The sequence below is a fragment of the Zeugodacus cucurbitae genome, chromosome 2, assembly GCF_028554725.1.
Source record: "Zeugodacus cucurbitae isolate PBARC_wt_2022May chromosome 2, idZeuCucr1.2, whole genome shotgun sequence".
NCBI lineage: Eukaryota > Metazoa > Arthropoda > Insecta > Diptera > Tephritidae > Zeugodacus > Zeugodacus cucurbitae.
Window position 1 is genome coordinate 56679565 of NC_071667.1, and position 14466 is coordinate 56694030.

At 38.3% G+C, this 14466-nt stretch overlaps 3 protein-coding genes across 3 annotated transcripts in view; 2 read left to right on the forward strand and 1 right to left on the reverse strand.

The window, feature by feature from the left end:
• The window catches only part of LOC105209509 (sodium/hydrogen exchanger 9B2), a 76006-nt gene that overhangs the window by 59911 nt on the left and 1629 nt on the right, over positions 1-14466 (reverse strand). The window contains exons 2-3 of the mRNA XM_054225750.1: positions 7888-7921; positions 7615-7797 (exon numbers count right to left, since the gene is read on the reverse strand). Coding sequence (XP_054081725.1) covers positions 7615-7797; positions 7888-7909 — 205 coding nt within the window. The 5' untranslated portion in view covers positions 7910-7921. The remainder of the gene's footprint in view (positions 1-7614; positions 7798-7887; positions 7922-14466) is intronic.
• The window catches only part of LOC105209512 (uncharacterized), an 85027-nt gene continuing 78682 nt past the window's right edge, over positions 8122-14466 (forward strand). The window contains exon 1 of the mRNA XM_054225749.1: positions 8122-8179. The gene's annotated coding sequence lies outside the window, so the exon portion shown is untranslated. The remainder of the gene's footprint in view (positions 8180-14466) is intronic.
• On the forward strand, positions 10257-13556 carry LOC128922101 (uncharacterized). Its single transcript, XM_054231632.1, has one exon. The coding sequence runs from the start codon at positions 10257-10259 to the stop codon at positions 13554-13556; it is 3300 nt and encodes a 1099-aa protein (XP_054087607.1).

The following is a 14466-nucleotide window of genomic DNA, read 5'->3' on the forward strand; positions in this document are numbered from 1 at the left end:
TTCTCTGATTTCACTAGCGAGGAAAATTCCACCAACTAAACGGCTGAGACTGAGTGCTGAAATAAAAGAGTCGAAGTGGGGATCCACCCTCAACCACTTGGGCTACATTGGTCGTATCTAACTTGAAGTAACTTAATCATAATTGAAGCAAACCAAATGAATTCATCAACTGGGTGGGAAAAAACCTGGCGAAATGGAAATATAAAAGTATGCTTCAATTCGGACAACTTAATACGTTATTCACATAACGGTAAGTGTGCATAGACTTAATAGGAGTTTAGTTGGGAAAACAAAAAGAAAATTCCGAAAATATTAAGTGCTAAGAGTAGTGTTCATCTTACCAAAGCCTCACATGCCAGAGACCAAAAAAAGAGAAACACATGTACTCATGCTAATCATTGTGCTGTTATCTGTTGCTTCATTCGACTACGCCACTATTCATTCATTCAGTCCACTTGTTTGGCTGTCATTTAGGTTGATTACATTCCCATATATTCGTTTCATGAGCTTCATGCATTCGAAGGCAATTCAGCATTAAAACTACTTCGGTGCACAATTACACATAACCTCACATTTACACAGCACTCCAACTGGGGTATGGGGTAAAAGCAAGGCACTTGATGAGCTACGATGGATAATTAACTTGCATTGCAAAGAAATTCATTCATTTGACTCGCTTCGGGCCGCTCGCTGCTGCTGCGACGAGAGCAAAAGGATTACACGGACGCATGAGTTGGGGATTTGCATTGGACAAGCATTTAAAATGCGAGCTAGTGCGCACAGATTATTCATATGCACACACTCATACATATACATATATGTACATACATGTTTTTACAACAACAACAACACCAACAGCATATTGGCAAATATGAAATGCAATGCATTTGTTCGGACGAGTGGAATTGAGTTCGAAAACAAGATGATGTAATGCAATGCAATGCGTTGTGATGTTGATTATCTGTGAAGCTTTCAGCATTGCTGAGTGGACCACACAACAACAAGCACACGCACACACACACACTCATCCACGCATATACATAAATAACATTTGTGGCGCTACAAGTGCTCGACCACATTGCCACAATACAACAATTGCACTTCACCGCTCAGCACTTTGCCTTTGGGTTTTCCACTTCTGCGCTTTAATGCAACTTTTCAGTGCATTACAGGGCTCTGGCCAGCGAGTTAGGTTTGAATTAAGATGAAGCGAGTTCTTTTACAGGATTAGCAAATGCAAGGACTTAAGTAAGTAGTGCCATCAAGTGCAGCTGTGCTGAATTGCGCTCAACTAGCACAGCGTGTGAAATTTTGTACGCTATCAGTTGAGCAAAATTTAAATTCAGTCCACTGAAAATGGCAATTCTGAGTAAAGGTTATCTTATTTTCTTATTATATGGATGCTCGAGGGATTCGCAAGTGGATCAAATATATAATGAAAGCGCCAAATCGATCTTTAGATAGAATCCACTCTGAGAGAGAACATCAGTGAATCAATATTACATGCATAGTAGTGGAGTTGGAAAGCTCGTAGCCTTCGGGCCGAAATGAAACGATATTTAATATTCATGCATACATATTTTTCATTCGAAATAGTTTCTCGGAAATATCAGCACTTCGGAAGTACTTTGAAACTTCGTGAATAAAAAATGTTTGGGAAAAAATGCTTATGACCTCATTAACCAATTTATTAATCAATTTATAACCTACCTATTACTGTACCTCGAACTGTACACAAATTCATCAGTACAGAATATATATATATGGTCTTTTTACTTGGTCTTTCTAACGGAGTGGAAGTCGTCCTCTCCAGCGGCTTCCTCCAGCGGGTACTGCATTGAATACTTTCAGAGCTGGAGTGTTTTCTTCCATCCGTACAACATGACCTAGCCAGCGTAGCCGCTGTCTTTTTATTCGCTGAACCATGTCAATGTCGTCGTATAAATAGTACAGTTCACCGTTCCACCGTCCGCGGTATTCGCCGTTGCCAATGTTTAAAGGAATATAAATTTTGCGTAAAACGTTTGTCTCAAAAACCCCAAGAGTCGTCTAATCATATGTTGTCATCGTCCACGCTTCAGCGCAATATATCAGGACGGGAATAATGAGCGACTTGTAGAGTTTGATTTTGGTTCGCCGAGAGAGGACTTTACTTTTCAATTGCCTACTCAGTCCAAAGTAGCACCTGTTGGCAAGAGTGATTCTGCGTTGGATTTCAAGGCTGACATTATTATCGGTGTTGATGATGGTGCCTAGGTATACGAAATTATCTACAACTTCAAAGTTATGACCGTCGACAGTGACATGGGAGTCAAGACGCGAGTGCGCTGACGGTTTGTTTGATGACATGAGATATTTCGTTTTGTCCTCATTCACCACCAGACCCATACGCTTCGCTTTCTTATCCAGTCTGGAAGAAGCAGAACAAACGAAGTCAGAACAACGGGAAGTCGCGCGATAGTGAGTCACCCTGTCTGAAGCCTCGTTTGGTATCAAACGGCTCGGAGAGGTCCTTCCCGATCCTGACGGAGCTTTTGGTGTTGCTCAACGTCAGTTTACATAGTCGTATTAGTTTTGCAGGGATGCCAAATTCAGAAATCGCGGCATAGAGGCAATTTCTTTTTGTGCTGTCGAAAACTGTTTTAAAATCGATGAAAAGATGGTGAGTATCGATTCTTCTCTCTCGCGTCTTTTCCAATATTTGGCACATGGTGAATATTTGGTCCATGGTGGATTTTCCAGGTCTAAAGCCATACTGATAAGGTCCAATCAGTTCGTTGACGGTGGGCTTAAGTCTTTCACACATTACGCTCGACAGGACATTATATGCGATATTGAGGAGACTTATACCACGGTAATTGGCGCAGATTGTGGGGTCTATCTTTTTACGGATCAGTACAGAATACCATAGAAATATTATCAATTAGTTGTTAGAGGAAAGTGGAAAAGAAAACGAACTTGATTTCTATGGAACTTTTTTGCTGATATTTTCTAAGAAAATGATATTTATATATATTTAGCACAAACGCAAAGAAATACAATAGCATTATCTGATATATCTTCCTTAATGATAGTTAAACGATTTTAAAACTCCGAGTCCCTGTGTATCATGTTCACTAAATTTCTTATCGAAATGTTTATTTTAGATCGGAAATACTTTCGCCTGCAATAGCCTAAGAGCGCTTAGACCAATACATCATCCAAATGTATGGTTAATGACTCGAAACTGATGATTACAGATATCGGAATTTCTATAGTTCCACGTAATTCCTTTTTCATCTTGAGGAATGTTAATCCCATATAACATCAGATCAGATCATTTGGCAGACCTTTAAGAACAGCTGGTCTTATGGAAGGGACTAGACATAACCTGAAATTGTTTCGATATTTCTTGTGAACTTTAAAACTTTTCGGAATGAGGGTAAAATGCGTTCTTATATAAAGGCATTTATGGGACCTTTGTAGAAGTGTGTTAAATCACTTAAGTTACATTTCTATTAACTTCTTAAACTTAATTGGACGGTTCTTTACATATAAACCAACTCCAACAACCAACAACTAAACTCTGTTGTTTAATTATGGCTCTATGGTTGGATTGGATGTACGGTCATCTGAAAGCAATTTGAAATGGTTCAAGTTTGAGAACAAGCGCCTTGTGATTAGCTCCCTCAGAACCATATATATATATAAAAATTTAATTTTTGCTTTCCCGACCGTATTTCATTACCAAAGCTTTTTTTTTTAATGTCGTCACATGTAACAGTTAGTTATTATATTGCTCAAAATTTTCGAAAATTAAACTGCTCGCGATAAATTTCAGAATTAAGGGATGACAGCTTAAACAAATCATTCACAAAAAAGGTTTTACATTGGTGAATTCAACGTAATTTCATTATTATATATTTCCAACTCTATCTCACATAAAACATTTGTAGAACATTTAACCGTTAATTTTTTCGTAGCAACAGTGGATAATTTTTCACTGTGAAGGACTTACATATACACTACATAAATATCTGCATTATAATCACATGCAAAAACTTTTCGTATGCAAATGCAATGATGAGGAATACATCAACTCATCTCGCTCATGAGCACAGTTCAACAGAAAATTTTATTTGAAAACCTGAAAAAAGTGTATGCAGCTCATTATACATTTTCACTATTACATAAATTAATTCATAAATATGTATGTGTAATTGAAACAGTGATTTTTACAAATTACTTCGCCATAACTTCTTCATATAAAATGTCTCCACTGACATTCTCATGTTTCATCTGATTAAAATTGATCTGTATGCGAGCATTTGAATGGCCTGAGCATTTCAATGAGATGGTTTATGGCTAAAAAACGTATTCCTTGCGACGGAAATTGTGATCAAAACACGTGGCATTAGCACTAAAAAGATAGCTCAGGCTTTCAGCTTTTCTTTATCAATCGCTTTGAGTGATGTATTGGCTATGAGGTGTATAGGGCCAGTAGAAAGTAATAGAAACTAGTGATGAGCGATATTGCTATTTTTAAATCACTGTGATTTTATATTGCTATTGCGATCACAAACAAAAAAAGACGAATTTATGAGAATTGGTACTCCACATTTTTTTTTAATTTTTTACATTTATTAATTTTAACAAATATCCCAATTTACCTGCTTTTGTAATCACAATTAACTAATTAATAAATTTTGGGTACATTTAACTGCTTTTGTAATCAACGTACCCAAAATTATCAAAATCACAACTGCTACTGTGATCACTGAGCAGTGATTGCTACTTTCGAACTGCTATTGCTACAGTGATCGAATTAGAATTACTGAACTCCTATATGAACTGTGATCGAACTCAAATTACTTAACGTCGATTGTGATTGTAAATCATTGATATTTACAAAAATTGATCGCAGTTGCTATATACTTGCTATTTCACCGGTAGTGAACTATCGCTCATCACTAATAGAAACCGGCAAAAAATCTGTAGAGAGTTATCGGAAAAAAGCAAGAAGTTTTTTTGTTGAAAAAAGACAGCAAATGTAACACATAGGTTACAGGCAGGCAGAAAGAACGTTAAAAATTCAAATAAAAAATCTTAACAGAATTTCGGACCGACAGGGAAATATTGTTTATGGAGCAGCCACTAGTCCAGATAACTGGACAGATAATTGATATATAGAGAAAACCACCAGCTCAGCTATGAATAATGTAGACAACAATCTATAACTAAATATGATAGGCCGCACTGGAAAGACTTCGAAACTCACTCATGAAATGATTTCTGCTCCTCAAATAAATTTTAATTGTACTTCAAAATATCCACCTTAAGTATTAGAAATCTCCAGATGAACTTTACATCAGTTCAAAGCCTCAGAACATATCGCTTATTTACTTGAATAGTGTCACAACTCAAAAAATTCGATTTTTCAGGAGAGCGATTTAAAGTTTTCAATTGTCCCTTATTTAGCAAATATAGAAAAATTCCATAAGTTTATTAACAATTCTAGTGGCGTGTAATATATTAACTACCATGTTGAGCATAAATGGACCAAATAGAATGTACTAATTATTTTTCTTGGGCATAAACGTGACCCATTTTGAATTGTGTACTTATTTGTGAAAAAAATTATTCAATTTCGCCGTCATAAGTCAAATGTGTCGTTTTTGTTCATCAATCAATATGAAAAATTTAATTACTTTTCACCAATATCTTTGTAACACAAAATATGTCTCTCTTTCGGAAAAAAATCCATGCCTAATTCTGGCAAAACTGAGAAGTGTCGTTATTGTGGTTAAAAAATACTGCAACATAACTAGTTTAATAACGGCACATTCTTATATCACGGTTTATTTTTCTACGCATCGGAATGAATTTTGTATACAATATGGACGCACATTTCTGCATACTCAACTCAAAAATCGTGTTTTTTGAGTTGTGACACTATTCAAGTAAATGAGCGATATCTATTTTCATTTATATTCTCCGAAACAGCACACATTTCCTTTTGTTGCTGTTTTCGCTTTACGATATTCTCTTTAACATGTAATGTTAGAGTGCAACCGCACAACTCAGCCTCGCAGCAGCCGACTGAGGAAGTCTTAACCCTTTGGTGTGGCTGCCAAAACTGACAGCGCCGTAATGCGGCGCACCCAACCCTGCTGCTCAGCAGTGCTCAGTAATAATTATGTCGGTGTTAAGGCACAAGTCTCACCAGCTCAACTATGCAGCGGGCACACCGGAGCTGGCGCACAGTCAGAGCGTGTTAAATTCCAGCAGATAAACTGGCATGGAGATTGCATAAGCTGAAGTTCTAGCTAAAGCCAAAGCTTCAACTTTGCCTGTGGCAAGCAAAGCCAAGGCATTGTGCACAGTAGAGACAGGCAGAGAGTGAGCGAGTGCGGCGAACGGAAAGCATGTTGTCAGCGATGCAGATTTGTTTGGCGAGGATTCCACTTATCCTACTACTGCTGTGCGCTGCAGACAGAAGACAGTGTTAAAGCGCTGAAAATACCTTGTGTTGTACAAGTAAGAAAGAAAGAAGCAACAACAGCAACAATCATGTGTGCTTGTGCAAATATTTGTGCGTGTGTGTTGACTTTGATTTCGCCGTTAAGGCGGACGCCATGGCGACCACCAAAGCAATCGGGCGGAAATGCAAGTCATAGAGTAAGCAGTTGCGGTCTTAGCTGCAAATGTTTGCGAACAATTTTGTTGGCATAAGATTATTTACTCAACGGTACGCGCGTACAAACACACACACATTGAGATCTGTGTGTGGCTGTTTGCTTCCGCAGTCAATTCATGCATGTCACAATTTACACTTGAGTTTTATGGTGCACACACGCTCATACACATACACACACACAGCAGTCAGCAGCCGCAGTCAACAAGCACCTAAAAGCCGACTATGTTTTTGTTTAGACGGGGCGTATAACATGTGAAGAAAGCTTTGCGAATTCCGGTTGCTGCTTGCATTTTTCCACACTCCGATTCTCATTCATCTTCTGCTTTACATATTTAACATTTTTACATATACAGACACACACATACATCCCTACAAATTTCGTTTTCTTCCTTTTGTGCCACATAAAATGTGTTGAATGCTTGTTTTCACGCTTTTTATTGCATAACATGATGGAGATAAACATTTTTTTGTTGTTGTCAACAGCATATTATTCGTTTTACTACGATTGGTGCGATTGATCTTGTTGACAGCAACAAAGTGCAGACTGTGATTTCACATCAAATATTAAGTTAAGTGAAATAGACTTTAAGAAATTACTGACATTAGTGAGCATTCAATCACTCATAAAAAAATTAAAAAAATTTTAATTTAAATTTAAAAAAATTTATTTAAATTAAATGCCAAAATATTTCAATGTGGAAGCATTCCACAAAACTTTTTAGCCGAACTCTATACTAGAAAGTATATTGTTACCTCATTAAAGTGTCAAACCATATGCTCTTCTATCTCAAAATAACAATACGAGTCTATTTAATGTATACCAGTTGCTTGTTCGATTCGTTACATACTGGGATTTAGCGAATTCCAGCCGTTACTTTAAGATCGTTATATATCACACACTTTTAAATTAACTGCATACAAACTCAGAAGGTACTTACCAAGACGGAATCCATCTTTATCCTTTTTTGTATAGTTTTTATCGCCAACTTCATTATCAGCATCAAAATTATCGCCATGCTGCTCACCTTCTTGGTTGTATAAAAGCAAGTGCTCAAGCTCAACACCATCTTTGTCCTCTTCAAGTTGCTCCATCATTTGTTGTTGTTGTTGTAATTTTCCAACTGTAACTTCCGGCAATATTTGAACACCATTTATGGGGTCACCGTCGATTTGATCGTTTTGTGTTAATAAGGGAACTGCTTCTGACTTACCTGCAAGGGCTTTGGGTTCCATTTATTTGAAATGCTGAAATAATACAAAAATTAGGCAATAACTATATATTGCAAAGTTCCATTAAATAATAATCACATTTAATATTAAATTGTAAGTAGTAAAGTTATGCTTTAAAAAATAATTCTTAGTGTTCGGTTTACATAATAATATTTAATAAAATGAATTTAAATTATTTTTTACAAACACATTTTTGTTTTTTTTTTTACTTTCAGGATGAAGGTTTGAAATACATTTAATTCTATTTTGTGACATGAATATTAATTCATAACTGTAAGTATGTATATACTAGCGTATTTCTATTATGTAATGATTCGTCTTATGAGGCAAGAAATCAGACCTAAGAGTATCTAGTTTGTTTTGGATCTTCCTTCCATATATTTTAAGAACTAAAAATTTAATCATCCGTAATCAGTAAGACGATTTTGGGTACCTTGAAAGAGTAATAATGGATTACTCAAGTCTTGTGCTATTAAGGGTGATTTCAAGGGCGCTAAAAACAAAAAAAAAAAAAGAATCATATTAAATGAGTGTACAAAGCATGGTACCTTAGCATTACGAACTTATTGTGACAAATTTATTATTCTACAGAAAACTTGAAAAGAAAACGTTTTATGAAAGAACAACAAATTCTAACAAAAAAAAAATCAAAATTAAAAAAAAAGTATACAAAACAACATTCGATCAGGAGAAAGATAAGAACACTAAATTATCGGGTCATGAGGAAGTAATAACTTACTTGTGTACAATTGACAAATCAAATTCAAATTATTCAATCGAAAAAATACCATGTTACTCTGTGAAAAATCTATTTAGGAAGATGTATTTTAATTTTCAAGTCAATCGGTTGAATATTCTTTGAGTTCTCGTGTACACAGTCTCAAAATATGTGGTTTTGAGAAAAACGCAGAAAAGAAAAATATGTACTATCGGCGCGCTCCCACCGCACTTACTTCTAATGATCATAACTTTCGTAATTATTGAGACATTGTTTTGGGAGACACCACAAAATACTCGTTAGAATATAGACTTTGAAATTAAGCAAAAAAATAAAACTGATTTTTTTAAGTTTTAAAGAGGCGTAACCCCATAAATATTACACCCATTATACATTCAACTTTTCGATACAGTTTATATAGAACAATTGGTTTCTTACCAAAGGATAGACCTTAATGTCGGCAGTTGCCTCGTCATTGTGCTTATAGTTCTTATAATATCTATGAATCCATTCATTTCATGGTCATCCAAAATAATTTTGTGGAATTTGCTGACGTTTTTGTTCGTAACAAGCAATTTGAAACTATTTATCAACAGCTGCCACATTTATACACTTGTCATTAATGATTCGAAGTTAAGACGAAATGCAAAATAAGCGCATTGAATTCTAGCAAAAAATCTGACTCTCCAAGTTAGTTTTTTTCATACTATAGGTTAGGTTAGTTATGTCTAGAGGACCAACAGCCCCCGCATATACCAGTTATGGTCCTTAGCGATACCAGATGGAGTCCCGTCACGTATTCCCTGGGTAGTAGACAATGTCCACTAGATATCGGTTAGGATGCCAGCACTTGACGAGAATTTTAAGAGATTATGAGGACTCACTAACGTTATTTCCTTCAACTTATCGTGCTGTGGGGGTCTAGATTTTTTTGGCATGTATTCTATATTTATACATCTAACATGAATTCCCTTTTGACGAGTAGAAACTTTTCTTCTTCTATACAAGCTTGTATAATTTGAAATATAGTTTGAAAAATGTTAAGTTTTTGTCATTAACATCAAATTCCACAGAATGGAATAAAAAATTGACCATTGCAAGCAAATTTTCCTTTTAACAAAAAACTTTTAATTCTGAAATTTCGAAATTTTTGAATAAATTATTTAGCGAAAAACTAAAAATGTAAATATTTTTAACAAAAACTTTATTTATAGATTATCTATAAGGTTTATATAATAAGAAAAACTAGCGTAAATATTTGCTTTGTTTCATTGTGTTCATAGTTGTATGTTTGAAATAACAAAAACTAAACAAAACAATAGTGTTCGCGCCTATCTGGCACCACCGCAATCATATGTTTGTAAAAGCCTGGCTTGGCAGCACTTACAGTCCTGCTGTCAAGCTATGCTTCCGTTTTTCTGTCTCTCTTAATAAAGCTACCAGCAAGATAGGACGTGCAGCATTTTCAATCCGTGCTTTTACTTTCAATCCGCTTTATTCTTATATATTTAACCGCGAATGTTATTAGACATTCACATTTCTGGTCCTTCGAGCCGGATGTTATCAGTAATTTGATAAAATTCGTCAAACCCGCTATTATTTTCGCAATCATTCCGCAGTAAGTTATACAGCATGTCTTCCGTGAAAATTCGCGACTCCGCATTAAACTCCATCAAACGCTATTTGCAATCCAGCAAAGTGGATGCACTTTCGGTCGATACCGAAGTAATTACAACATATTTGCAATTGCTAGAAGAGCAATGGACTCGCTTTTGTGATGCACAACAAGAATTAACATGTGGGGACGAGAACGTTTCCTTAGAGGAGCAATCACGCATACAAGGAGAGGAGTGGTATAGCACCGCTAAAGCTAACATGAAACGTCTACGCGCAGCTCAAAGGCAGACACCGCAACGAAGTACTGCTCCAGAATCACCTGTTCCTGTACCTCTACCTAAACTGCAACTGCCGTTATTTGGCGGTGATCCTACGCAATGGCTTCCATTTCACGACGCCTTTTGCTCTCTCATTCATACGAACGCAAATTTGTCGAACGGACAAAAGTTACATTATCTACGTAACTGCTTGAATGGAGAAGCATTGGACTTGGTGAGTAGCTTAGCGGTATGTGATAGCAACTACGCTGAAGCATGGGACTTATTGACCGCGAGGTACAAGGTCATGAGAGTCATAGTGGACAGCCACATCAAAGCGCTCATGTCAGTCGGGATCGCAGCTAAAGACAACGCTAAGGCCATAAAACAAGTGCTAAATTCAATACTTCAGCACGTTGGTGCGTTACGTGCACTCGGGCGACCAGTCGAATTTTGGGACGACTGGCTCATTCACTTAACCGTTTCGAAGCTATCTTACGAAACTCGCAAACATTGGGAGTTATCAATCTTGCTAGATGACTTGCCATCTTTCTCCGCTCTTCGAGAATTCCTCGAAAACCGCGCACGATCATTGGAAATGGTGCCGTCAGTCAGCACTACCGCAAAGACAACAACAAAGAATGTCTTTCATACCGCATTCACGCAACCAGAAATACACGTTCCTACATCAACTGCTACCAAGGTGTCGAATTGTGTTTATTGTAACGAAGAGCATAGAATCTATTCATGCTCGCAGTTCAGCCAATTGGATCCCAAAGGTAGACTATCCGCTATCAAGAAGTTAGGAACCTGTATAAACTGCCTCAGTAAAGGACATATGTTGACAAGATGCCGCAGCACATCTTCGTGTCGAATATGTCAACGCCGCCATCATACCTTACTTCACGCAAGCTTCATCAATCAACCCGCAACATCCGAGAGCACCGCAAATGAACATTTTAATGTAACCGCACACCACGCAAACGCTGATCGCGTCATCTTACTGCCAACCGCAGAAATTATGATACAAGATTTCGCCGGTCGATGGCAACCCGCTCGCGCACTCCTCGATAATGGTTCACATGCATCATTCATCACCGAGGCTTGCATCCAACGCCTTCGCCTTCCCAGATCGCCTTCATCCGCTTATGTCACTGGGATTGGCTCACTACAAGGAGGTCGTACAAAGGGTGAGGTAACGCTTAATATATCCCCTCGAACCCTTAAGACACAATTTCAAGTAAGTACGCTTATCTTACCGAAAATCACTAACGATCTTCCAACCGCTTCTCTACCGAGATCCGCATGGCCGCATATTACCGATTTACCGCTAGCCGATTGGAACTACTCCGACCCCGGTCCAATCGACATTCTTATTGGAATGGACACAATGGACAAATTTCTACTAAGTGGACTCCGCAAGGGTGAACGGGGTACTCCAATGGCACAAAACACTGTATTCGGATGGGTACTATTTGGCAATGCAACTAATTCGCAGAACCCACCTTTAAAGGTTACAACTTTACATTCCGATACTCATTTAAATCAACTTATCAGCAAGTTTTGGGAACTTGAAGAGTTACCCACTCGTAAGTTCTATTCACCTGAAGAATCTCTTTGTGAGAAATTATTCTATGAAACAACGCAACGTGCACCGGATGGTCGCTTCATCGTTCGTCTACCATTCAAGAAAAACCTATTGATTGGTGAATCACGACAAGCCGCAGTTCGAGCACTCCTCCGCATGGAGAAAAGATTCGCCGCAAACAAACAACTTCTTGAGGAGTACACAGATTTTATGGAAGAACTAATCTCTATGGGACACATGGAATTGGCTGAGACGACAACGGACAAAATGTATTACATGCCGCATCACGCGGTGGTAAAGGAGACAAGTCAAACAACGAAACTACGAGTCGTTTTCAACGCATCCATGAAATCTACATCTGGAAACTCATTAAACGACGCTCTCATGGTTGGTCCGCAGTTACAACAAGATCTCTTTTCCATTCTCGTTCGCTTTCGTACACACCGCTTTGGAATCATAGCCGATATTGAGAAAATGTACCGGCAGGTTTACGTCGCTAAAGAAGACACCGATTATCAACGCATAGTCTGGCGTTCAAATCCCGCAGAACCAGTACGTGATTATCGACTCGTCAGAGTCACGTATGGAATCGCTTCCGCATCGCACCTCGCAATAAAGTCATTACATCAAGCTGCTATCAACGCATCCAATGCAAGCAAAGAGGTTATAGAAGTCATAAAATCAGACTTCTATATGGACGACCTACTCACTGGTGCAGACACCTTTCACGATCTCGCTTCACTTCAAAAAGACGTTTCCAACGCTCTCTCTGAAAGTGGTTTCGAACTCCGCAAATGGGCAACAAATTGTCAACGCGTGAAACAATTAATACCTCACGCATCTAAACAAATTTCGCATCTCCTAGCCGATGGAGATCAAATCCGCACACTTGGTACAATTTGGCATACCAATCACGATTGCCTCTCTATAGCAGTAAACAATGATGAATTACCCAACGCACTTACAAAACGCACGTTTCTCTCTGACTCAAGCAAGGTATTTGATCCACTGGGTCTGATCGCACCTTGTACAATCCGCTCTAAAATTTGGTTGCAAACACTTTGGCGCTCAAACGTGGACTGGGACGAACCGGTTCCTTCCGAAGTCGCCAAGGATTGGTTAGCGCATCACCGTGAATTACCGCAACTATCTTCAATTAAATTAAACCGCTGGTTGGGAACTAGTAAAACTTCCCATACTGAATTTCATATTTTTACCGACGCTTCAGAAGTCGCATACGCAGCTGCTTTATATTGCCGTACGCAATCTTCGGATGGTACGTTTAAGGTCGTATTAGTAGCAGCAAAAACGAGAGTAGCACCTCTGAAAACTACTTCGTTACCGCGCCTCGAGCTTTGTGCAGCTCATTTAGGGGCAAAATTACTACAACAAGTTCAATTTAGTTTGAACTACACTATCGATAAATTATACGCATGGACTGACTCTATGGTTACTCTAGCTTGGTTATAAAGCGATCCTAGCCGCTGGTCAGTATTCATAGCCAACCGCGTCGCAGCAATACAAGAAGTGCTTCCAGCATTACACTGGAGACACGTTGCTTCAGAGCACAACCCCGCTGATTGTGCTTCAAGAGGGATGTCACCATCGCAACTACTCAAACATCAACTATGGTGGCATGGACCGCAATGGTTGCAGGAGAGCAATAGTCAATGGCTCGGCTGCACGCAACAACATTCAACAGATCTCGAGTTAAAATCCAAACGACCAGTGACTCTCCTCACACAAACCGCTGACGATTGGGATTTACTCACGAAGTATCATTCATTCAACAAATTAAAACGCATCACCGCTTATTTACTCCGTTTTATCAATAATGCACAATCTAGCGTTAGGACACGCAAATCTGGCAATTTGTCCTGCGCAGAAATTCGATACGCTGAAATATCTTTGGTAAAGTATACTCAGTCAGTTACTTTTAAAAAGGAAATTTCTAATTGCAGAGCAAATAAATCCATACATATTCGAAGCAGTCTAGCGCGACTACAACCGTATCTAGACTCAAATGGTATCCTACGTGTAGGAGGTCGCATCAGAAACGCAACACTTTCAAACGACGTAAAACATCCTATAATATTGCCAAAGAAGTCACCGCTCGCTAAATTAATTGCATCTGAAATACACCGCCTAACGTTACATGGTGGACCTCAAATCATTCAAGCTACAATTCAGCGACGTTTTTGGATACCTGGAATACGCAACCTAGCTCGTGGAATATATCGTAACTGCGTCCGCTGCAGACGGCTGAACTGTAGACCAATGCAACAGCTCATGTCTGACTTACCCGCTAGCCGCGTCACTTCAACCCGCTGCTTCCTACATACCGCAGTAGATTATGCTGGACCTTACAATTTGAAATTTA